Source organism: Drosophila suzukii, chromosome 2R (assembly GCF_043229965.1).
Source record: "Drosophila suzukii chromosome 2R, CBGP_Dsuzu_IsoJpt1.0, whole genome shotgun sequence".
Taxonomy (NCBI): domain Eukaryota; kingdom Metazoa; phylum Arthropoda; class Insecta; order Diptera; family Drosophilidae; genus Drosophila; species Drosophila suzukii.
The window spans coordinates 15,571,775-15,595,716 of record NC_092081.1 but is presented as its reverse complement, the minus strand read 5'-3'; the positions used below and the strand labels follow the sequence as shown (position 1 = coordinate 15,595,716).

General features: G+C 41.6%; 2 protein-coding genes across 2 annotated transcripts in view; one reads left to right on the top strand and one right to left on the bottom strand.

The window, feature by feature from the left end:
- Positions 1–835: 835 nt before the first annotated feature.
- Positions 836–2,070, bottom strand: LOC108008139 (serine protease grass-like). Its single transcript, XM_070994764.1, has 4 exons — positions 1,822–2,070; positions 1,719–1,765; positions 1,494–1,665; positions 836–1,438 (listed from the first exon to the last, which is right to left on the bottom strand). The coding sequence occupies exons 1-4, from the start codon at positions 2,036–2,038 to the stop codon at positions 1,044–1,046; spliced, it is 831 nt and encodes a 276-aa protein (XP_070850865.1). The 5' UTR covers positions 2,039–2,070; the 3' UTR covers positions 836–1,043.
- Positions 2,071–9,833: 7,763 nt separating this feature from the next.
- The window catches only part of bs (serum response factor blistered), a 29,600-nt gene continuing 15,491 nt past the window's right edge, over positions 9,834–23,942 (top strand). Inside the window, exons 1-2 of the mRNA XM_017074651.4 lie at positions 9,834–10,955; positions 15,391–15,639. Of these exons, the coding sequence (XP_016930140.3) occupies positions 10,347–10,955; positions 15,391–15,639 (858 nt within the window). The 5' untranslated portion in view covers positions 9,834–10,346. The remainder of the gene's footprint in view (positions 10,956–15,390; positions 15,640–23,942) is intronic.

Sequence of the window (23,942 nt, the reverse complement as noted above, 5' to 3'; positions counted from 1 at the left end):
CCAAACTCTTTTCCAAAAGGGGATTCTCGTGCTCTTGTGCTTTACTTCTGCGCTTCTGACTCTACTTCCACTGAAAACGAGCCCCGTTCCCTGTTCACCTTGTGCTGATGAGTACAAAAATTAATAATATTTAATGCTGATGCCAGACGATTCGACAATGAAAGTCGGCTCTTCGGCGAAAAGTTTTCGCTGGCAGGTCTGGTGCTTAGAAAAGTCTTCCCTATTAATTGGGCCGTGAGAATAAAAGCAGCGAGTCATCCAATCCCATCGGATAAATGTGGATATGGATTGAACTGAAAAGTACTTTACTGAAAAAATGCTAGTACTAGTACAATTCAAATATTATTGAAATGTGTTTTAGCATAAGAAACATTATGATGAACTTGACTTTTGAAAATATCACTTTTTTTCGTTGGACTCAAAATACTGCTGCAAAGCAAAATCAAAAAAACAAATTAAGAAATTTAAAAACCTAATCATAACTTGGCATTTAATTTTAAACCAAACTTTATTTATTAAAAATTTATAAATCTTTCAAAATCCACAAATTTATGCTGACTTAAATAAAACCGTTAGTACACACATAAAAGGTAGCAAAAAGAAAGACTGATCATCTTGACAATTCGAATCTTATTGATATTTTATTACTGAATATTGAATTAATAAATTAAAATTAAACGAAAAATAGAACATACATCAAACTTTTTTATTTTGACATTCAATCCAGTCCTAACACTCAAATGATTAATTTTTTGAATTCGTAATTTTTTTTTAGAATATTTGATTTGTATGTAAGTTCTAAACGATTGGTACACCGCTTAAGGGGACTCTGCTTAAGTTAGAAATGAAAAATAATTATAAGTTATGATATAAGCAAAATTTTGCGGGTGGGCCCTGAGAAGGAATATTTCTAGTTACGATATGCAAAAGGATATCAGATGAATACTGGGTACTTTAAATAAAAACAGGGTTTAAAAATTCGACATTTCATTTAAAGGCATAGGCATCTTTATTAAAAGTTATGAAAAGTAGTATGGATAACTTTAGTTTTCAAAATGAATAACAACATCCAATATCCAGTTTGTAAAGTAAGTTATATTTGGGTAATTTGCTAGGCTTCCGCAAGATAAAGATGTATTGCTGATAACACCGTACTGGAAGACCCGTGAAACTCCCCCATAGTTTAGTTCCGCGCTCAACGGGCCTCCAGAGCTCCCCACACATGTCGGATTGGATGGTCTTCCAGCACATACCTGGGATACATCATCGCTAGTCTTGAATCTCCGGTTGCAATATTGACGATCAATATTTTCTATGGTGGCTACTTGAATGGAACTGCCCAGGCGACCATGTTCAGACTGACCCCAGCTGGTGACGTTAAATAATGGAATGTATTCCACTTGCTCATTGACGATAAGGCAAATCGGCCTGACATAATCTTAAGAAAAGATTTTTAGATTATAGGGTTATTCTTTGTTAACTCATTTCATTACCTGAGTATTGAACAGTTTTGGCCATTCGAAGCAGACCTATATCATTCTTAGAACCATCAAAATCACGGTGAACAATTTTCTTATCGACATCTATTTCATAGGCCGTTGGAATGCAAGTCCCCGAACTGCAATCATCCCTAGGATTCAACGTCTCATACTCGCCCACTCGCACCTTCCTGCAAAAAGATATAGGAAAATGTCTATGGAAAAGTATTATATCTGCACTTGCATGTGTCCGCGGGATATGCAATGCGCTGCTGTCAGAACAAATTCTGGAAGAGTGAGACTTAACATTAAATTGAATTAAACAGCAAATTAAAATACTTACGAGCGTTGATAAGGGTGCCTCCGTATATTTCAGAACCGATTATCATAACCATCCATGGATTCGATAATATGTGCGCACTTCCACCTGCTGAAACCCGCGAACACACGTCGACAGACCTTGATAAACCACAATTGGGTTCAAACAAGTGTCCCGATCCTTCTTTAGTGCCAATAAATAGGCAGGATAGAACCACAATTCCCGCTGTGACAACTTGCATGTTTTTGCAAAGACTAAATTATAAATTTCATTAGGCGAAGCTAAGCTTATTATTTCTGTGTTTTCCCCATTATATTTAGTTCATAAGTTCACAACAGAGATAATAATTAATGATTTTTGGGAGATTATTGTATATATTTTGGTTCAGTCTAATACGTATTACTAAAACCATGCAAACTTGAAATTTGCACTAAATCAGTGATCGAAATATCTTCCTGTAAAGGTAACTTACGGACATAAATGAATCATTTGTAACATAAAAACCTTGCATGTGTACCCTGATCGGGACAAAAAATATTCCCGATCAGGCAACATTTTTTTAAAAGTACCAAAAATTCAAATAATTTATGAAGCAAAAATATTCTTAAACACTTTTGTTTGAATAAAGGCGCCAAGCATCTTTATAAAGCAGTGCGCTTAAAGCAGTGGATGGTTAATCCATGTTTTCAACCAATAAGTCAAGACAAAAACCATTCGAAATCGTTTGAAAATTGGCGCCATCTGGAGGCTGATTAAAGAACTGGAAGTGACATCTGCCGTTTAAGTACTGTACTTTGTCTGTTGTAAAATGGCGCGAATTTAAATAAAGTTCAAAATATGAAAAACTTTAGTTTGTAAATTAAGTTAATCACTTCGCTTAGATAAATGATATATATCGGTCATTCAACTGAATTAACTGTGATATTTAACAACAACTTGAAAGAACTTAGTGGAATTTCCCAAAGAAAATGTACGTTACCTTGCGTTACTTATGGTTTGCCTCTCACCTTTGGGCCCATTTCCATCCCCAGCCACCCTAAAATACCTCGAAAAAGCCAATCGAAGAGCCCACAACTCATCCTATGGGATGCCTAACTACCTTTGGCATGCGATCGATGGCCCGACGACAAACGCATTGATTGAAATAGTTTATTTGCAGGCCAGAAGTCCTCTCGAGCTCTTTGGGCCCTCGATTGTCTTGGCCTTTTTGTGCTTTCCTCATATTATTTGTGATGTTGGCAGAGCGCAGAGATAATGATGACGAGCTGCCAGGCCAGAAAGCCAGTCAGAAGTTAAAGGAGCCTGACCAGCAGCTCGTCCACCCCCTCTCTGGCAGGGGGATTCGATTCTGGCGGGGATCGGGGGCATGTGGTGGCCCGGCCACGACTGATTGGGATGCCTGGTGAACCGACGTGCGCAGAATTGACATTTTGTGTGTGCATTTGTGCATTTGTGCACAGTGGGCGCGATAAGGTCGCACAGTCCGGCCTCCACTGCCACTCGAAGTTCGAACCCAATCGCGAATCCGTTGCTCCGATTTCCAGGCTCTGGCAAAAGTCAAAGCTCGGGCACAAATTAAAAATGCTCCACAATTGCGGCCGCAAGATCGACCGATCGCGATCCAGATCGATCGACAGCTTCTGCAGTGCCAGTGGAATTTTCATATGAGCGCTTGATTTCAGCAAAATTACATACTTGTAATTTTAAAATGCTGCCGAGTGCCGAGAGAGTTGAAAAAGCAACAGCAACATCACCAGCAGCAGCAGCAGCAGCACAAAAAACGCCAGGAATCGCCAAGTCCAGGAATTTTAACCCCAAGCCGCAGTGGCAGTCTGAATCTCAGTCTGAGTCTTCGATTCCGAGTCGTTGTCTTCCAACTGATCACTTACGCACATTTTATCACAGCCAAACTGGAGACATCGCTGTGTGAGCCTCCTCCTCCAACTCCTTTGGCTGGATCGAATCCCCACCCCCATCCCCTGGAGCTCCCCGGATCCCCTCCTTAGCTTCTGCGCAGCTTGACAATAAGTGGACCCCAGTTGGGCGGGAAGATAGAGCTCGAATGGGGGATACCTGTTATCCAAGGATCTGGTATTTTTATGTTTTTAATTTGTGCATACAAACTGTGGGAGTTCTCTGTATAGCTTCTCATAATGGTTTTATTATTTATTTTTCAAAGAATTAAATACAAAATATCTTATAAAATAAACCGCCAACAACTTTGACCCTTAGGGGTGTCCAAAAATATGAAATGGGGAACCCTTTCCCGAAACTTGGACTTCAACAATTCTTAAGCTGTTCTTAATTCAGTTTAAATTCTTAGAAAGTTCTAATAACTTCAAGCTAACTATTAAAATAATTAGATATTATTATATTAACTTTATTTCTTGCTTTTAGACTATAAAGATTGTAAAATATTTAAGAACCTTAAAGTAGGTAACTTTTCTTAGGTTACACTTTTCTGTTAAGACACAAAGACATAATAGTATAATTTAGATATGAAGATGTTAAACAAATATTCCAAGTCAATAGTTTAAATCATTTTTTATAATTTGATTTCCTACTTGAAATATTTAAACCTTGCTCAAATAAATCGTATAAAATAGACAAATAAGTGTGGAAATTTAACATTCGGAGAGAAATAAGGGATAGGAAAGACTGCTCAAGTATCATATTATTTTTTTTAATTTGACCCCATTCAAACTACCCCACATACCCCTTAGTTAGCGGGTAGGAAAAAATAAGTTACCGTTCTACGCGCTGAAATTTGTTGTGCCATCGACGATCCGAAGATCCCAAGCTGCTGTCCCCCGTACTTTTCTGTTTTCTGATGCTTTTCTCGACTGTCTGCGACGATCCTCCTTGTCTGCTGTTGTTTTTGTTATCATTGTTGCTGTTTTTGTTGTTGTCAGTTGGAGTACGAGTACAACAAACTATAGATCGCTGGCAATCGATCAAGTATTTCGCGTACATTATCCGAGATGCGTGGGATAATTCTGTTCTAATTTGTTGGGGCCTCGAGCTAGTATGCCCCCTAGTTTAAAAGCCCGACTTGGGGCCAAAAAAGAAAAGAAGCCTTTTGAAAACCCACTTCCATGCGAAGCACGCACCAATCTTTGTCTGCCTTTTGATTTTCATAATTAAATATTGAGTGAATTAAAATGCGCGGAAGGCGAGGAAGTTAGAACTAAGTGGTCGGTGGGAAGGGAAGGTAAGGGGAGTTCCGAACTTCCTGCACTTGTCACCGTGAAAAGAGTGACCGCCGTGAATGCAAATGAGCTGGACTACCGGTAATCCGGTAATCAGGTGAAACGGTCACGACCTGTTAATCGTTTTATGATTGTAGCGGTGCTTTTGTTTCCTGTGCCAGAACGGTACTTGCACTTCGCCCCAAAAGAAAACCAAAAACCAAAAACCGAAAACTCAAACTCGAAAACCCCAAGTGATGTCTGCTTTTCCTTTTGTTTTCGCCCAGGGAGCCGCAATTTTATTTAAATTGTAACACAAACGGCCAGACAATTGCCCCTTCGAAAGGCAGCCAGGAGCGAAGAACCCGGAGCGAAGAGCCCGATCCTGATTTCGATTCCGATTCCCAACCAATCTTATGCGTTATTCATGAGCCTGGACAACGAAAAAAAAACATTCGGATCGCCTGTACCAATTGCCAATTGGTTCGACTTTTGAGCTGGCGTTGGCGGTTTTCTCTGCCGGCTTTTGTCAATCTCTGGGCTTTGGCTTAGTGCGATGGAGTTGGCTTGGTTAAGTGGTTCATTGTCACCCCAGCGCCCAATTAGACACCTGAGTTTCTCAGTTTCTCTCATGCATCGCACACATGTGCCACGTTCTTATATTCAATCAGATATATTCATTCGATCTTGAGTCCCATCTGTATAAGGAGTGCGCTCGCTAGTCTGAGTGTGTAAATCAACTAGCTTGTTTTTCAGATAATAGATTTTCTATTTTAAATAGCACTTGGGGGATTGGTCGTTGTGTTTTTGCTTTATTACACTTTTATTTGCCTCTTGCATGTCTTTCGTTTTTAATTTGATATTACACCTTTAATATTGTGTATCGACTCTTAATAGATTTTATTTTTTGAAGACTTTTAATAGATTTCATTTTTTGAATAATTGTTTGATGATGCAGTTTTAATAGGATATATGGTTTCTGGTTTTAATATATTTCTTTAGGATTTATAAAATTGCGTGTGCCATATAACATTTATTATTGCATTTTCAAAAACGCTTGGGTTTTTTGAAGAGAAAAATGTATTCTTTCTAAGATATTATTGTAATGTTAAATGTTGTACACAAGTTTTTAAATTTAATAGTAAATCTTAAATTGTATCTTAAGGTTGTTTGTTAATTTGACTCTGGGAACCGAACTCAATTTATCTTACTTTTTACTTTACTTTTCACATAAATTTTACTTTACTTTGTGTGGTGACTTTTATATTTATCATTGCAATATATTGTTTATATATTGTTTCCGATTATAACGCATTTAATCTTTTCTAAGCCTTGCAAAATATTTCTTACTGAAATTCGATCAAAATCTCTTTCTTTAACCAATATCCTAACCCAACCTCTTGCAGACACTTTCCCACATGATTCTGCTAAAAAAGTCTAAACAGAAATTTACATATTTCGACTATTTAAAACACTTTGGCTTTGGCTTAAGGCAAATGCCCAAGTAGCGCTATAAATAGTAAAAAAGTCTATATATACATATAAATACACATATGCGGCTATGGCTAGCTGCAAAATCAAAAAGTTGTTCGAAATCGTAAATGGAACAAACCGTTCCTCTTAAGTTATAAATATATTCGGGAATATACCTATACCTTTGCCTACACAGGAATGCCAAGATGATCTGTCCACCGTTTTGAAGGTGAACTCTGAAGGATTACGTAATGGGGAATTTGAGGAACAGGAGCAGCCTCTCCATATCTGAAATAAATGCACGTAAAACGGCAAGCGAACGCTGGCAAATAATTAAGTATTAGAAATGTTCAGCTGAGGAGAATTCCGTGGAAAATCCGATGGCAAAAAAATACAGCATGTTGCAGTTGTTCCCAGCTGAGCCAGGAGGCCTTTTAGCCAAGAGTTCTCGGCCAGACAGGCTGACTTCGGCTGACGATCGCCTAGAAAGACAGCCGCACTGGAGCCACCAGAATCCAGCTGGAGAAAGGGGCGGAGAAAGGGGATCTGGATGGTGGTGGACCACGGGCTGAAGACTCTGAAAACCCCAGCCTGCAGCCAACTAACCAATTAGTAAGCGCTGCACAGAACGCGTCTACAATTGTGAGAACCTTAGACCAGACTTACAGGCCAACAAGCCAACAAGCCAGGCCGTGTGAGTATGATGAAATGTCAGCAGGACAAGGAGCACCATCGATATACACTCGGGAAAATAATTTAAAGCTCTTAAAACAGTTTATTTAGTATCATAAGCTAATAGATTTAACTGGGTTAAATCAATTCAACTGGTAAAATGTATTATTTAATTTTATATCCACGTGGTAAACTGTATATAGTCCTATAAATTAAAACGTATACTTGACAAAGCTAGGATTATAATAATCTAAACTAATATAATGTATTGTGATGTAAATTCATTGCAAAAAGATCTTTTGGAAAAAACAATTCTATTAAAACATTGTAAAGTATTTGAGAGAGGATACACATTATCCTAACAGCTATCAAGAGAAGGTACAAAAATTGTAATTAAATTAATTAGCCCTATTTTCTTCAATATTCAATGGACATTCTACCATAGTTATTGGTATAGTTTCGGAGATCATACAAATTGTGAGTCATCAGTGTAAATTATTTATTTATATATTTTGGTTTGTATATTAAGAAAGGTTAATTGCCAACAGATTGTGATAACCAATCCTTATGTTCATGGAACGTTGTATATTATTTAGATCTAAACGAATACTATCTATAGTCTTTAGGAACTAGGTGTTCTATTACTAAAATTTAAAACAAAACCAATATTAAACTAACACGTTTTAAATACCTATATTTATAAATAATAAAAAATGACTCAGTACAACTTCAGTATCACCCTTTTTTCCTAAGTGCCCATGAGGCAGATGAACCCCAAGTCCGAGGACCGGGTGCCCGCTGCGTGGATCGATCCTTATATGATCCGTTGCCAGCGGCAAACGTTCTATTTTGACAGTCATTATGATTAATTTAAATCATTAGGCAGCCCGGGCAGGTAGACAAACCATCGAGTTTCTATATTTCATTCTAATTAAATGCAAGAGGCGGAGGGCTGTGCTGCTGGTTGTGGTTGTGGTTGGATGTGGTCCTCATCCTGGAATTGGAGACCGAGACCCTGCTCCTGAAGACCTGGCTTATTCGCGGAAGAGACAAGCTGGCGACAACGACACCGATGGCTGGAAAAGGCAACGATGACCATTTGCAGCCGGGGGAATGCATCATCTTCGATCTTCGATCTTCGGATCGGCTCGGGGATCGGTGGAGTGGAATGGAGTGGAGAAGTGAGTGTATCGATTTATCTGACTTTCCTATATATCTCCTGGCTATCTGTTAGTCACTGCACGTGGCCATGCCCACCTTGCCGCCCCCGCCCCCCCGGCGATCGCCTTGCAGAATTTTCTTGCGAACCTCTATTTAAGGACATGGCGAAATACTCGTGCTCCTGTGTACAAGTGGGCCCACCACGCAAATCCTCTAGAGCATTCTGACCATATTGGCCGGGGCTAAAAAATTCCTGGCATAGTTTAAGTGTATCGCTTTTTGTGGTTCTTGTTGTTATTGTCAGTGGGGACTTGAAATGCCCGCAAAAGACGGGGCTGTAAAATCTCAAAAAACAAAAAAAAAAGAAATTACAAAATCACAAATTAACTAAATTAACAGAGATGATAAGCGAAAAGCACGCTAAAATGGCGCTGCCAGGTAATTACAAAACCCACAATCACAAAGTGATTCAAAGGGGAGGAGCCAAAAGTACTATATGTTTTTTTTTCCGAAACCGAAATCGAAATCCCCGATCTATGCGCACTGCGCATGCGCAGCGAATGAGTATGCATATGGGGGCGTGGCCATCTAATTAATTAAGCCATAAAGCCAGCCGCCTCTGCAAAATGAAAGACAGCGGTGGAAAAAACGAATAAATAAGGGGGTTTTTTCTATATACCCAATGCTCTTTCCCCCGATCGAAGAGAGCTGGATGGCAATAGGTCTCTTTCGTAAAGAGAGAACCGGTCGGCCCAAGTTTGGAATATCGAACGAACATCGTCGGTGGAAGTTTATTAGGTATTTGCACGCCATCTGAGCAACAACGTTGCCAGCCATCGATCGCAAGTTTAGCTCAGTTTAGACCGTCGAATCGTTTCGAATCGTATTTGGAATGAACCACAATAAAATCGCCACAAATAAAGTAAACAGTCCAAACAAGTGCCTAGCGACAAATAAGCAACAAGAAAACTAAATGCAACGCATACGGAACAAACAAAAGCACAAATATTTCCCATAACTGCACGGAAACAACGAAATCAAAACAAACTCAAAAGGATTTTTTTTACAAAAAGACTTGCGATAAGTTTGAAGAAAGAAGGAAATTAAAACAAGACTCGAGAGGAAATCATCAAGAGCTAAACCTTTAATTTAATTATTTTTAAAGGCCATTAAAAGACAAAAGCAATCAAAGGAAGCAGCACAAGGAAATAAAGGAAGGAAAGTAAAAACATCAATGATAAACCTACAAAATCGGTCAGAAAATAAAACAAAACTTAATAAACTACAAAAAAACATTGCAACTCGCGGTAGAATCTAGTAAATCTGCTCAACAAAAAAAGGACTTCAATCAACATTGAACTAAATTAATGCTATAAAAAAATTCTACAAATCAGGAAGAAACTTTTAACTACAAAAGAAACATAAAAAACTAAAATTAAATCAAATAAAATAAATATTTAAGTTAAAACAAAAAGCCATACAGAAACTAAAAGCCATAAAAAGAATATACAACTTTGGCCACGAAAACAAAATCCACTTTGCGCCATTAAATTCAAATTTGCCGCCAAGCCGCCTCACTTCGCAACACTCGAGCGCTGCATCCCTGGCTTTCCGCCACATTCCAACACTGCAGGACTGTCAGCTGTCAACTCTCCTGTGTGTGTGTGTGCGAGTGTGCGTGTGTGCGTGTTGCAAAACGTCGGCGTTGCACTAAAAACTTAACAAAAATCGCGTTCCTGGCCGAAAACCCGGGTTGCTAACCGTTTTGCGGGCTAAGAACTTGGCCCCCAGGCAGCCGGCCACAAAAAACCCGCCCCAGAAACGCGCCGTCGCAGCAAAAAAACCTAAGAAAAGCGCCAGCGAAACGCGCGCGTTGTGTGTTTTTCTGTGTAGTTTTATTTTTGGAATATAAAGCGAGAGAGATCCGATCGGAAAAGTGTGCCGCGGCCGGATTTCAGTAGATATTCACACAGGCCAGAAAGCCCAAACGCAATAATAGACGCGCGCGGTGCCTTGGATTTCTACGGCTCCACGGTGGAGAACTTTTACCTCAGAATGGATCCGACGCGAGGTGACTCGCGCTACAATCTCAACTACTCGATGAGTAGTATTGGGCTGAGTCTGGCGGATCCGGCGGATATGTACGGCAATCCCGCCCTGGGGGCGGGTCGTCCGCCCTCGGGTGGGCTGCTCCAGAATATGGGCGGTGTGCCGCCCATGCAGCGGGCAAATCCCGCTGGCGGCGGCGGAGGAGCACCCCCTGCCACCCAGTGCCAAACGCTCCACAGCCCACAACACGCCTCCCAACAGCAGCAGCAGCAGCAGCAACAACAACAGCAGCAGCAGCAGCAACATCAGCAGCAGCAGCAGCAACAACATCCCCAACAGCAACAGCAACAGAGGGGTCTCAAGCGATCCGGCAGCGACTGCTACGAGGATCACCATCGATCCTCCGGCGGACTCACCCTTCAAGGACTCGATGGCGTGGCCAGCGGAGCCGTGGACGATGGCGTGGACAGCTACAACCCACTGCCCAATAAGAAGTCTCCACCCGCCAACGGCAAAAAGACAAAGGGACGTGTCAAAATCAAAATGGAATACATCGACAACAAGCTGCGTCGCTACACGACCTTCTCCAAGCGCAAAACGGGCATCATGAAGAAGGTAAGATCGGCAGGAGTACCCCTATACCATTCCTATACCATCCCCATCCCAACCACGATTGGCGCTGCAATTGGGATGTTGACATTTGGCCACGTTTCGAGCGCATGTGCAATTAATAAATGCTTCGGGGATTCGGTTGCGACGGAATCCAAAAGTTCCCCTTAGAACTCTGGCATTGTTCTCCCTCCAGAAAGAGCGGGGATTTATCGTCATCTGGCCATCGGCACAGTGGTGAGGATAGCCGAGATTCCTTAGGAATACTGGGGAAAAGAATCCTTAAGGAATCCAATTAAATTTCCTTATCAAAACCACCTTGCAGGGAACGCTATATCAATAAAAACTCATAACTTAAAAAAAGTTTCTTAAAAAGATAACAGTTTGCAATAAATTATAAGAAATTCTACCTCGATATCTCCAACATTTGCGTGAAAAATAGTAATTTCAGCTTAACTTTATTTGTTATCATGTCACTTTAGAGATCAGTTTAACTTGTTTCATATTAAAACATATTTTCAGTTTTAAGTAGGAAAAGAAATCAACTTAAAAACTGTTTTCGGAACGCTAATGGAACTTTTTCGCAAACTTATAACTTTTTGTTTTCAAACCTCAAACAACGAGACCTTATATAAAACTGAAACAAAATAATCAATGCTTACTCAAAACTACTTAAAAATAAAACATAACTGATCTATAAACTTAAAACCACTCCTTTCTTTTTAAAAGTTTAGTGTCAGTATGTGCTCAAGACATTAAACCCCAAATTGCTAATTTAATTTCAAGACATCATTGCAATTATTGCATATCAATAGATCATATCTCAAATATTTTATTTTAATTCTAAATTCGAACTACAACCACTGTGCCCGCGAAGTTCTCTCGCTTGTCTCTAGAACAGTAGCCGCAGATCCTCTGCTTTTTGGCCAGATCGCGTCTGTTCAAGCCAACTGTTTGGTGGCTTTGGCGGCGTTGTGTAAGCGCGGTAGCCCACGATTCCGCGTTTCCCTTTGTTTTCGGCTTCATAAAATGTTAATTTGCCGCCGCAATTGCATTCAAAGGAGGCTGCCCACCAGTTGCCAGCCCACAATCCGCATCCACATCCACATCCACAGCCACTCCTCCCCCAAAAACAATTGATGCGTGCTCCTTGCGGATTCTGGCCCACTCGCTGCAATGTGGCCAGTGCCTTGGCATTTTCAAATGACCAATTTTCACACGCAAACTTACATAATGCCACTGCATTTGCTCCTGCTGCTTTCCATCGATCTGCGGGGCCGCATATGAAATTTTTCACATTTTTGAAATAGACTTCCCTGGCCACTAGCTAAACCAAGCCCCCGATCAAAATCAGACAAAAAAGCATCAACATCGCGGCGCTAAATCACGATCTCAGCACGATCTTTGCCCAAGACACAAAATCTTATGAAATATTTGACCCAAGCAGGCCAACGAAACAAAATCGTACGAGCTCTTAAATTCAAAAGGGGAATATAAAAAAAGTTTAAACTTTAAAGCTTTAAGTACACTCAGAATAGGATTAGAAGTAATAATATATGTATCAAGAATAAATTTTCTTTTTACTGAAGAACAGATTTTAATTATTATTTCCTAGTGCTTGATAGACACTTTTAGATTCTGTAAAACGACCAAAAAGGTATATAGAGGTAGATAGTAAAGTGGTAGATTCATTCTTAGATTCCAAATCTTAGTAAAAATAGATATAAATACTAAGAAGTTAAATTAATTTGCTAAATAATGTGTTATAGTTTGCAGATGCTTTCATTATGCAAAGCAATTGTTTTACCATTTTTTAAGATGCTGACTTAGAATCTATACTTGCTTGCGGTGCAAGTTTACACATAAGGTGATAGATTTATTCTACTTCAGCACTTTTGCAAAGGTTATTTGATACCAAAAAGGCATTGCTTCATCGGTTAGGGTATCCAAAACATTTGACCCCTGGGACGTGGGTTCCCCCACCCGAGATTGTGGTTCTCGGGGGCCGAAACTTATGACAGGCGCACGCCCGGGACAAAAGGCCGCCTCTATATGCGCTCCAAAAAAAATATCATTTTGGTGACTTTGATGCGGTCCCTCATCGATGTCCAGCCGGCGGACAGTTGACAGGCAGACAATGGGATTTCGACTTGGCGCTACCAGCGGTGGCAGCAAAAAGCGCAGAGCAAGGCAAAGGCAATCTGCAATCCGCCATACGCCATACGCCATCCACCAACCCTACCGGCCAACAAATTGCGGCCAATGAACTTGGCCCAGAGAGTGGTCGCGCCAACCTGTTGGCATGCTTTCCACTGGCCAATTTTGGTCATTTCGATCTGGCCAAGACGATCTGGGGACGCTTTTTCGCGTGGGTGGCAGTGGGGCCAAAAAAGGCCACAAGAGTGAAAAGTGAGCTAATGTCCAGAAGTGATCTCATTTGCTGGCCAGCCTAATTGCGTGGGCCGCATTATCATCGATCCGAGGCTTTCGCTTCTGGCTTCTGCATAATGCACAGCCATCGAACAAGCCATCGACAAGTTCCCAACAATTGGCCATGGTTAAAAGGGCACACGGGCGCAAAATGCCGCCAAAAGGTGTTAAATTGAAATCACGAGGCTTGGGATTGGGTTGGAGCTTGGGAATTGTTTGTTTTTGGGGGGACCAGCTTCCAGCCTTCAGCTTCCAGCACGGAAGCTTAAGCCCCAGCCGCGTCGGCAGATTGTGCCCAGATAAGCCCCAGAAAGCCGGGCCAAGAGGCTCCAAGTCGGCTCGCCTTTTGGCCACATGCAACAGGCTGTTGTTGCCTCAACAACACAAGGGGCAACACATATGTAAGGGGGGGCAACGAAAACAGGCAACAATCGGCTTCTAACAAATGACTCTCCATCTGGACGGAACAGCCCGCGGTCTCTGGGGCTGCCTTCTTGTCCTGTCAACGCTTTCGTACCCCAATCCTCGCCCCAATACCGAGTCGTGTCCTTTTGTCTTTGTTCGAAATTCAAATTGACATGAATTGTTGGCCTGTTCGCGGATACGCGGGCAGCTACCTAGGCACACAATCGACACCTACTCAGAATCAGATTCAGAATGTGAATCGGAATCAGAACGAGAATAATCGAAATCCGATTCAGATTCCGCTTTCGGACCGTGTCAATTGTTTGCATTTACACATGTTACACATAAAATTGGCAGCCAATCGATGGAGTGGGTTAACCCCCATCCCATTCTCATCCAATCCAATCCAATCCGATCCGATACGATCCTATGCGATCCCCAATACCCAATCCCCATCGCAATCCGACCAACAATGTGTACAACAATTTCATTAATATTAATAAATGTTCCCGAAGCGTTTGCTTTTGCTTCTTGGTCCGCCAGTTATTTATGCGCTGTGTTTTTCGACTCACGGCAGCAAAAGTGGCGGAAAAGTAGCAAAAACTGTTTTGCCCGCCAGACCGACAGCGACTTTATCGCTTTTATAGTAATTACGAGCTGTTGATAGGCAGCTTAGGCTACCGTCTACCATCTAATGTACAGAAACTTGGTCCGGGGAGGTGATGCGAGTATCGACCATGGAGCTCCATCGCGATGCTTGCGTGACTTTCGGGTCTTTTGCGTGGGCGTCCTGAGAAACATGAAAGGGAATGAAGGGTCCGGACCTACTGACTTCTCTGGCGTAGACATACGAAATGGGCTTGCCGTGATCTACTTGGGTTTATTACAGATTAGGGATGTTTTACAAAACATATACGATTTTGTGGGGGGCTAATAAAAGTGATATGGGTTAATAAGTCATTAAGAGCTTAAAGCCTTAAAAAACAAGAGGCGTTATTGAAAAACAGGAAAAAAACAGAAGTCTGTAAAAATAACTTATTAGGGACTTACTAAATACAATATTTCTCATCTAAACGACAAAGTTCATGCTCATCAAATAATATAAATTTCCAAACTGATCCTAGCAGTTAATAGAAAATCCGATAAAATCCTTTTGTTGTGGAGTCAGATAGACAGATGTAACCGTACTTATAATGTCACAACTACTTGATTTCAATACTATTTAAACTTTTAATATTATGTAATTTAACTTTAGTACTTTAACAAGTAAATAATATCTTGCCTTATCAGGAATAACTCTATATTAACAATTTTGGGTACAACATTTTTTTTGAATATTATAGTTTGTAGTTACCCAAACTTCCCTGATCACGCTGCCATCTCTGGTAATTTAAAGTCCGGCACATTCGGGGTCCCGCTTAACGCTTCTTATCGCTGCAACATAATCGCATAGTTGGTGGGGTAAATTTATGTGCCGCTCGGGCAACACACGCCTCGCCAGTCTGCCTCGCCAGTTGGCTCGCAAGTACCCGATACCGATTCCGATTCCTATTCCGATAGCATCGAGTACTTAACACGATCCTCTGCTCTCCCTCTTTGCTTGCAGGCCTACGAGCTGTCCACGCTGACCGGGACGCAGGTGATGCTGCTGGTGGCCAGCGAGACGGGCCACGTGTACACATTTGCCACGCGCAAGCTGCAGCCGATGATCACCTCGGAGGCGGGCAAGCAGCTCATCCAGACCTGCCTCAACTCTCCGGATCCGCCCAGCGTTGGTGGCGGCGACCAGCGGATGTCGGCCACCGGATTCGAGGAGACGGAGCTCAGCTACAACATCGCCGACGAGGACTCGAAAGTAAGACAATTGATATACGGCCATCACGGGCACGCTCATCTGGGTCACCCGCCGGCGCCGCCCTCGCACTACAGCCTCGAGCAGAGCCTGATGCAGTCGGGCTACAGCGGTGGCCAGGCCTCGCCCCTTTCCCACGCCCAATACGGCGGACACGGGCACCACGCCCACGTGCCGCACGTGCCGCCGCCGCATTCGACGCACTCGCACATGTCGCACACGCATGCGCAGCGCTAGGCTTCTGGCCAGGATTCTCTAGGCAATATTCGGGACTTGGTTGGTGCGGAGAGAGCGGAGGGGGAGGTGATCCCCTCCAGGCTATAGCTTTCAGTGTCAGTTCCTGAACTTACGATAGGCTTATAGGACTCCATAGTGTGCTAGATCTTGTACTCTGGTCTTTACTTTCACAGAATCTTGTACTCATTACAAATAATTGATTTTTGCTTCAGATTTAAATTCAAAATGTATTTCTGTGGTGCCTAGAGCTGATAGTTCTTAAAACTCACTTTAAATTCATACTATTTGCATACTTTTTATATTTACACTTATTTTAAATTCATTTTATAAATCAAAAATATAGAAGCATCAAAATAAGACTATGAAAGTAAAGCCAGAAGCAAGTAACAAGTTCCATATGTCCGCAAAAAAGTATAGAACCCCCACAATATTCTTTATCGCTTTATTGGGTAGAAACTCTGTTTTACCAAAACACCAAACCTCGACGTTTTCCCGCAGAAAAACCAAGCCAGTTAGTTAGACAGCAGTTTATATATGTTTAGCAGATCCAAAGTGCAGCAAATGGCTTGATCGAACTTCGATACTCGTATTTCGTATTTCGGATCCATGGCCAATACGATCTCGCCGCTCGTTTTGTTCTTGTTTATCGCAGATCGCAGTGTTTTGTGTTTTTTATTAATTGTAATTGTGTAATTTACATTTTTTTTGTATACTAGTCAAGACTCTTACTTAAAGGCGACTGTGCCATAGCAAAGCTACAGCTCCTCCCAAGTACATCGTACGCCCCACATCCCACACATCCCATAGCAATAGATCAATTGTGCATCAGCTGCAGCTTCCAATCCAGTGCCATTCTATAAAACCACTAGAGACACATCGAGACACAGCCGAGACTGCTTTAGTTAGTCCTTTAAAGTTAAAACTTTAAGCCATAAGTGCAATACCATACACAACTAGATGGAAACTTTCCGTAAAGATTTGCTGTACAGAGTCTAAAGGGTAAACAGCTCCAGTGCGTTTACGAAACTTAGTTAAAACAAGTTGATAGCAAATAAATATGAAACAAATGTCGAATGCGCCGGCGGCCGTTTTCCATTTCCCATTTTCCTGAGTGTGAGAGAGTGTGATGATGCGTGTGTGATGAGCGTGCTCCTTAAAGTTTAAGCGTATTTTCCGGGTTCGTTTAGCTTAATGTTAGTAGTATTTACCACTCTATAGTTATGTTTATTTGATCGATCCAATTGGCTTTTATTGACACCTACTAATTGGATGTTGCATGACGAATCGCTCAAAATGAGTGCCAAGTTCCAAGTTCCAAATTATTCCGTGCAACATAACCGCTACTTACTCACCTTTGAGCTGTTTGCTTGTTTCGCTCTTTCTACTAATATTTATTGTACATCTAAATTTAAATACCAAATTAAAAAACAGCTCAAAGCAAGTTCGCTCACATCAAAGGCAATTTACATTTAATTTATTACTTAATTTTTACTCCGTTAAAGAGAATACTCGACAAGCACACATAATTTAATTACCGAAACACACATTTTCTGTCAAACAGAAGGCCGAGTAATTTCTTTAATACTAGTTAAATTTATTATTTAATAGATCGTGCACTGCGCCGAAGCAAAACAAAAGACGTAAATCGAATAACCCTAAAGCAATTTACCGAATAAGCCATCAAAAAATATGTTTAAAAAACAACCACAAAATAGTATCTATACAAAAGAAATATAAATTTATATATTATTTAGCGCAATATTATAAAATAATAAAAAGGAAAACGATACAAAAAAAAAACACCGGAGAACCCAAACATATTTCCAGCTGTTTCAAGAGCAAGGTTAAGAGCACCGCGATAAGCCCGGATCCAAAGTTTCTAGTTTCTAGCCTACACACTAGCCACTAATAATCCCAAAACTGGCGAGTGGGTCGGCACTCCATGAATGAATTTGTGATTTCGATATATCTGTGTGTTTCTGTTTTCCTTTCGATGTTGCAAAGAGCTTCCGCTTCTCCCCATAGAGACCCGACCCCGAATGAAAGAGTTTTTTGGCCGCGGGGGCTATGTGACGTCATGACAACAATGCTGGCGACGAGTTCATAAATCGATCAGAGCCACCATTGAATCTCGTCATGCACCAACAGTCAGTCAGTGAGTGAGTTCCCCTCGGTTTTCTCTCGCCTTTCGAATTGGCATGCAAATCGCGTTTGTGGCTCGTACTTTTCAATGCCAAAAGCTTTGGCGTAGGCACTACTGGCCTCTTGGCTGCCCCGATGACGTGTGCCACGATCCCCGCCCCAATCCGCTCGACTCAGCCCCTCTGGCTGCCCCATCCCCATCCGAAAACTCAACTCAGTTTTTCCATTCAGCATGGGCCGATGAATGAAAGCCAAAATGTTGTGGGTGTGACACCAACGCCGGCTCAGGTCATCAGTTGTTGCTCTACACAGGCAGAAAAATGCTAATATGTAACTGAAAATGAAGGAAAATATTCAGCTAAACTTTTTATATCTTTGAGATCTTTTGAGGGTTACACAAAATATTTACCACCAAACAAAAGTGTTGCTTAAGCCACCTGCTTTAAAGATGTGATGAAAAGATACTTGCACTTCAGCTAAAATATTTTATATTATTTGAGTGGCTTCAAGTCGAATTTATTTCCTGTGTAGTCGTTGCTGGTAGCTGACTGCCAGCTGACTGATAAAATAAAATCCATAACTCGAACCGCTGCTGCTGTAGGTCGTTCTGCCGCCGCCAACTCTTTGTCCAGCCAAGGTTAATTGCCGACTTGCAGTGGGCTGTACGCTGTGCTGTTTGCCAACATTTGCTGGCTCACATTATATATGTATACTTAGCAATATGTATCTGGCTCCCATCGAGAGTACGATCCATCAGTCTGCGCGGGTGTCTTGGCTACATAGATTGCCTTCTATGGTCGCTCACCTGCGCATCATCATATAAACATCTGAACCGCCCACGAAGCCCAACCAGTAAAAAAGGTGCAAGTTTGTTGGCTTTTATGATTTCGTATTTATTTCAAAATTTAATTTGCGTTGCCTAGCGTTGACATGACTTAAGAGATATTATTATAATATCATAATATTGGAATTGACAGTAGTTTTACGGAACACAATTTACTTGAAACTCTTATAAATTCTCATTGACCATTCTCATTTCTCCAGACAACTTGATATATTTTCTTTAAATATGGTCTGATTTTACTAAACTTTAATAAGCGATTCAAAGAAAATAGCTATGGTTCTTAATATAAACTTATACAATTCACTTAAAAACTCAAATCTTTTTATGGGATACTCTGCTTCTAACTTGTTACTTCCTGATAAAGCAGTAAAATTTAAGTATTCTATGGAAAATCCTTGAGTTCATAGTTGAGTTTGTCAAGTTTTCTGATCAAAACAAATGTTCTGATCCCTACCCTCTTAATACCTCATCATTGGTCTTTACCAGCAGGCAAAATCTAAAAGAAACAAGCCAAACTGAACCTCTGGCCCAGCTTTTCCTCCACGGCAGTGGGAGCACGGGTGCATATCAGTTTGAGAAATTAAAAGCATTTTGCGGTTTCGCTGACTATCGAAGCTGCGTGCCGCTCGAGCCTCTAACGACATTTCAATGATTTGCTGTTTGGCTGTTGCTGCTGTTGCTGTTGCTGCTGCTGATGTTGCTGCTGTTGCAAGTTGCTGCTGCTGCTGCTGCTGCGGCTGCAACATGGCCACGTGCGCAGCACAAGACGCAGGCGGAGGACAAAAGCATTTGCAATGCTCGTCGATTACGTACGAGGGCGACCTCTGTCAGCCAGCGTCCAGCTGTCCAAAAGCCACCAACAACGCAGGAACCCAAGGAATCTCCTCTGCGGATTTTGTGTTTAAGCCGCCGCAGCGAGTTCTAACCGCATGCCGCCACAATGTCCTCTTAATTTCCTAGTGAGCGCGGGCTCACCACGCGATGATATCGCCGGCGATCCTCCAGAGCCCCCAGAAACCCCATCCCCAATCCGAATCCGAATCCCATCCAGCCGTCGTCCACTGTCTGTGCGCTCGTTTTTTAATTCAACTGATTGTACTGCAGCTTCTGGAATTCGGCATTTCTTAAAGCCTTTGCGCACACACATTGTGAGTCGGCAACTTCTGGCGACTCGGATACTTGGATACTTGGCCACTTGGCCACTGGCCATTGGCAACTTGGAACCTCCGACTCCTGGTGCTTCTGCTTCTGCGCCGCTGCCGCCGCCTTCGCAATCTGAAAAGGTTAAGAAATGACAATTTGTGAGCGTTTTTTCTTTTCTTTCGTTTCGTATTTCTTTGTATTGTTTTGGTTTTGTTTTTTTTTCCCCCCTCTGTTTTTTTTTCTTTTTGCGAGTTGGCCTGTCTTGCTTTTGGCCCTGTTGCTTTCATTGTGATTATTTAAAAGCCAGACTGAGACCTTAACGAGGCGCTTTTGGCCTTTCAGCAGGACTCACATTTAGTTAAGCAATTATTGGGCCGCAATGCAAACAAATAATGCGTACATTGTGCGCTTTGGAGTCTATCTGCCTCAGTGGTTTCTTTCCCAATCCCAAACCCCGCCGACTTACTCCAATGATTTTCCAAGTTAATCAAAATTCTTGGCTATCCACGTCGAAATCTCTGCGACCTTCCCTCCCAGCCCCGCCCAACGCCCCTTCTTCCATGGCTCTTCTAGCGCCGCCGAGCCACGCCCAATGCAACGCCCATTCAGTGGAGCGTGGCGGAGGCAGCGATTTGGAGGAAACTTATGGCCTTTTCGCCGTACCGCTCCCCGCTTTATAGCTACTTATATAGGCAAAGGCAGCTCCGCTTCACTGACCAATTTATGGCTGGGAATGATTCTTTTTTCGAGTCTGGTTGCCTCATAGTGTGTGGATTTTTCTATGAAGACGTTTGCCTAATTGTGCCAGGAAGGGTTGGGATAAAGTAACTAGAAATTAAATAGAAGAAAACGCATTACAGCTATATGTTTTTGTAGATCAAAATTATTTTCTTGATACCTCTCATAATTTCGAATTGATGGTTATTAATGAAATTTAAATTAGTCACTATCATCCGTTTCCATACAAGTCAAATGACATTTTTTCACAAAATATATTACTGTATAATAATAAAGTATCTATAAAATTTCACTTACGATATTTTACATAAACTTTAAAAGGTAGTTAAGAAAATGTTTTCTTTTCTTGAAAAAAAAGGTTTTCTATCTCCATGCACCTATTCCATATTTTCGCTTCTAGTTGTTTGTTTAGGTAATGGTTTTCAAAGATTTTCCAAATAACAAGCCAATAAAGAGTTGACATATATTGTCCAAACTTTCTTGAATGATTATAAACTTTGCTCCTGCTCTACCTTTTTGCACATCTGAATTGATAGCAAGTTCCGTAAAAAGAACTCCAGGCAAACTGTACTTTAAAAGTGGAAAACACATGCGTTGTCATAAATTCTGGGCAAAACTTTGAGCTGGCTGGTTTGTTTTGCTCGCGATTGCTACGTGCTATAGTGATTGTGCCCATCTCCCAGTTCCAATTCCAATTCCAATTCATTATATAATGAAGCACACGCGGACTTCCCACATGAAACGGGGCAAAAGCCGACTCTACCCACAGTCCGCACGGTTAACAAAAGTTAACAACAATCGATGTTCAGCTCATTTCCTGCCCACAATAAAATCAAATGTTGAAATCCACACAACTTTTGTGATACATATATATATAATCATATATTTTCTACGCTTCTCAAACTTGAAAGATGGTGCAGAACTTAGTACTACTATACAATTTCCCCTGGGCGCTAATGAAAGTGCCATAAATTTTCAATTAAACTCTGGGTAAAGTAATTTGCAACCTTAGTTTCATCGTCTGATTGGCAGCGATTAAGCCATCCCAGACAACGAGGCTTTTTTCGAAGCCTTCGCTGCAATTATTTGCGAATTAACATTTATAACACTTGATCCTGTGCGTATCCGTTGAAAGCTGGGCTGACTTCATGCTTCGGCGCATTTAAAAAGTATTTTTAAAGCTGGCAGCTAAAGTGGCCGAGTAAGAAATATTTTGCCGCATTTTAAGAGTCTCAGTCCGTCTGTTTGTTGTATGTCTGTTATGCGGATTCATTGCAACCGCAGAGCCACTTGTTGCGATGTTGCGATGTTGCTGCTGTGTGCCGATGTTGCTGCTGCTGCTGCTGCTGCTGCAGTGGCCGATGTTGCTGTTGTGCTAAATTTCACACCAACAATGAGCGCGCGCCAACAATGAATGAAAATGACTGAACCGAACTGAACTGAACTGACGGACTGGGATGACCAAACGACCGCAGGCTAAATCGATACCTTAATTCAAAGGCACGCCAGACCGCATTTTTGGATAATATACTCCATCTCCATCTCCATCTCCATCCGCTCCAGTGAGCCGATGTTGCCGCTGTTGCCGCGATGGTGGCACGCGTGAGATTTCCTGTCTGCAGTTTTGGGACATTTCATATCGGATTGCAGCCAAATTTGGCATCCTTTGTGGCACGCGGGGTTAAAGATACACATAAACATCGTACATATACATTAACATCGATTCGTTGGGCTTATCGGCCTGGGAATTGTGTTATTGTTCTTGCCGTTTTGCCCGGCCAGATGTGTTGCAACGACTTTAAAAAGCTGTTAACATGCGTTGTCATCGCTGCCATATGTTGCACGACAGCCGACTCCTGGTCGCCACCATCCACATCCACATCCACCATCCGCCGCCATCGATCGGCGATCGCTTTTCGGGGCAGCAAAGCCACCGGCGACGGCGACTTGTCAACCACCTGGCACAACTGCACCACTTTTGTGACGCTTGCATCAACGGGCTGAACTTCAAATCGACGGCAGGCGTTGGTTTCCCTCGAAATCTATGCGAAAGTGGAAACGCCACCGATTTGCGTAGCCTGCAGCGATAGTTATAGCTTCCTCAGCTCACATGTGCCGTCCCTTATTTGGAAGCTTGTGTGCGAAGCGCAACAATTATATATATGTACGCGGGCTGAGCAGACTCACACAGGCGAGTGAGCGCGAAAAAAACCAGCACAACAACATCAGTGCACTCGAAAAAAATGATCTACAATTTATAAGTTATATTTTGGGGTAAGGGGAAGTTGTGATCCAGTTCCCAGTCTTAAAAAGAGGAAAAGTTATTCGGGCAACACGGAGTACTCATGCTCACTGGAAATCAACTTTAAACCTTACGTTACGTTTCTATAAATCTGAAGGTGGAATTGAACCTAGGTCGCTGCTTTATTTAACAAATTCTACTCACTTAACCATGTGGCAATTAAATCGATTTTTTTTTGTATGACGGACAACAGATAATGTATAAAAGATATTTTAGTGCTTGTTGAATTCTTAGATTTTAAGGATTAAAAAATAAATTATGCTTAAAATAAAGAATTTTGTTAATGCATTTTTGTTTATTGCACTTATAAAAATTATTTTATATCAACATTTCAAACATAAATAAGAGATTCGAGGTCCTCGACTCTCAGATACCCGTCAGATTACCCGTCAGCTCAAGGGAGTGCGAAAGAGATGAAGATATGCATGCAGCAAATCTGCTGTTTCCGAGATTGCACACCACACGAACAATCCACCTAGCGTCTGTTTCTTTATTTGCTTATAACTTGATCTCTTGATGTTCAGATTTGAATAGTTTGTGATACGTAAAAGGGTATTGATAATAAAAACAAAATCCCACTTCCACTGTTAAAAAATTTTATTTTTACTGTACGAGTAGTGGGTATGTTTGGCATGGTTTGGCATTTGCAAATGTACAACTTTTGAATAATTTTTTGCAAGTGCAGCGTCGGTGGCCGAAAGCCGTGTCTCGAGTTCAGGTTAAAGCCGAGTGCAGCGGAAAGGAGAAGTCGTCGCCACATTGGCTGACTTATGACGAAAATAATTGCTGGCTATTGCTATCTCTAACTGGCGATCGCGTCATCGTCATCGTTATCGATTATTCGTAGAAAGCCCATCGCAGTTAGCCCGTTTTCATTAGCCCGTTACATGCGGCGTATGA

Bases quoted from the DNA above. Each gene is read 5' to 3' on its own strand.
- LOC108008139 (XM_070994764.1), bottom strand. From the start codon at position 2,038: ATGCAAGTTGTCACAGCGGGAATTGTGGTTCTATCCTGCCTATTTATT. The intron at 1,666-1,718 runs GTGCAGATATAA...TTTTGCAGGAAG, and splicing joins TATCCCGCGGACACATGCAA to GTGCGAGTGGGCGAGTATGA. The intron at 1,439-1,493 runs GTAATGAAATGA...TCTTTTCTTAAG, and splicing joins CAAAACTGTTCAATACTCAG to ATTATGTCAGGCCGATTTGC.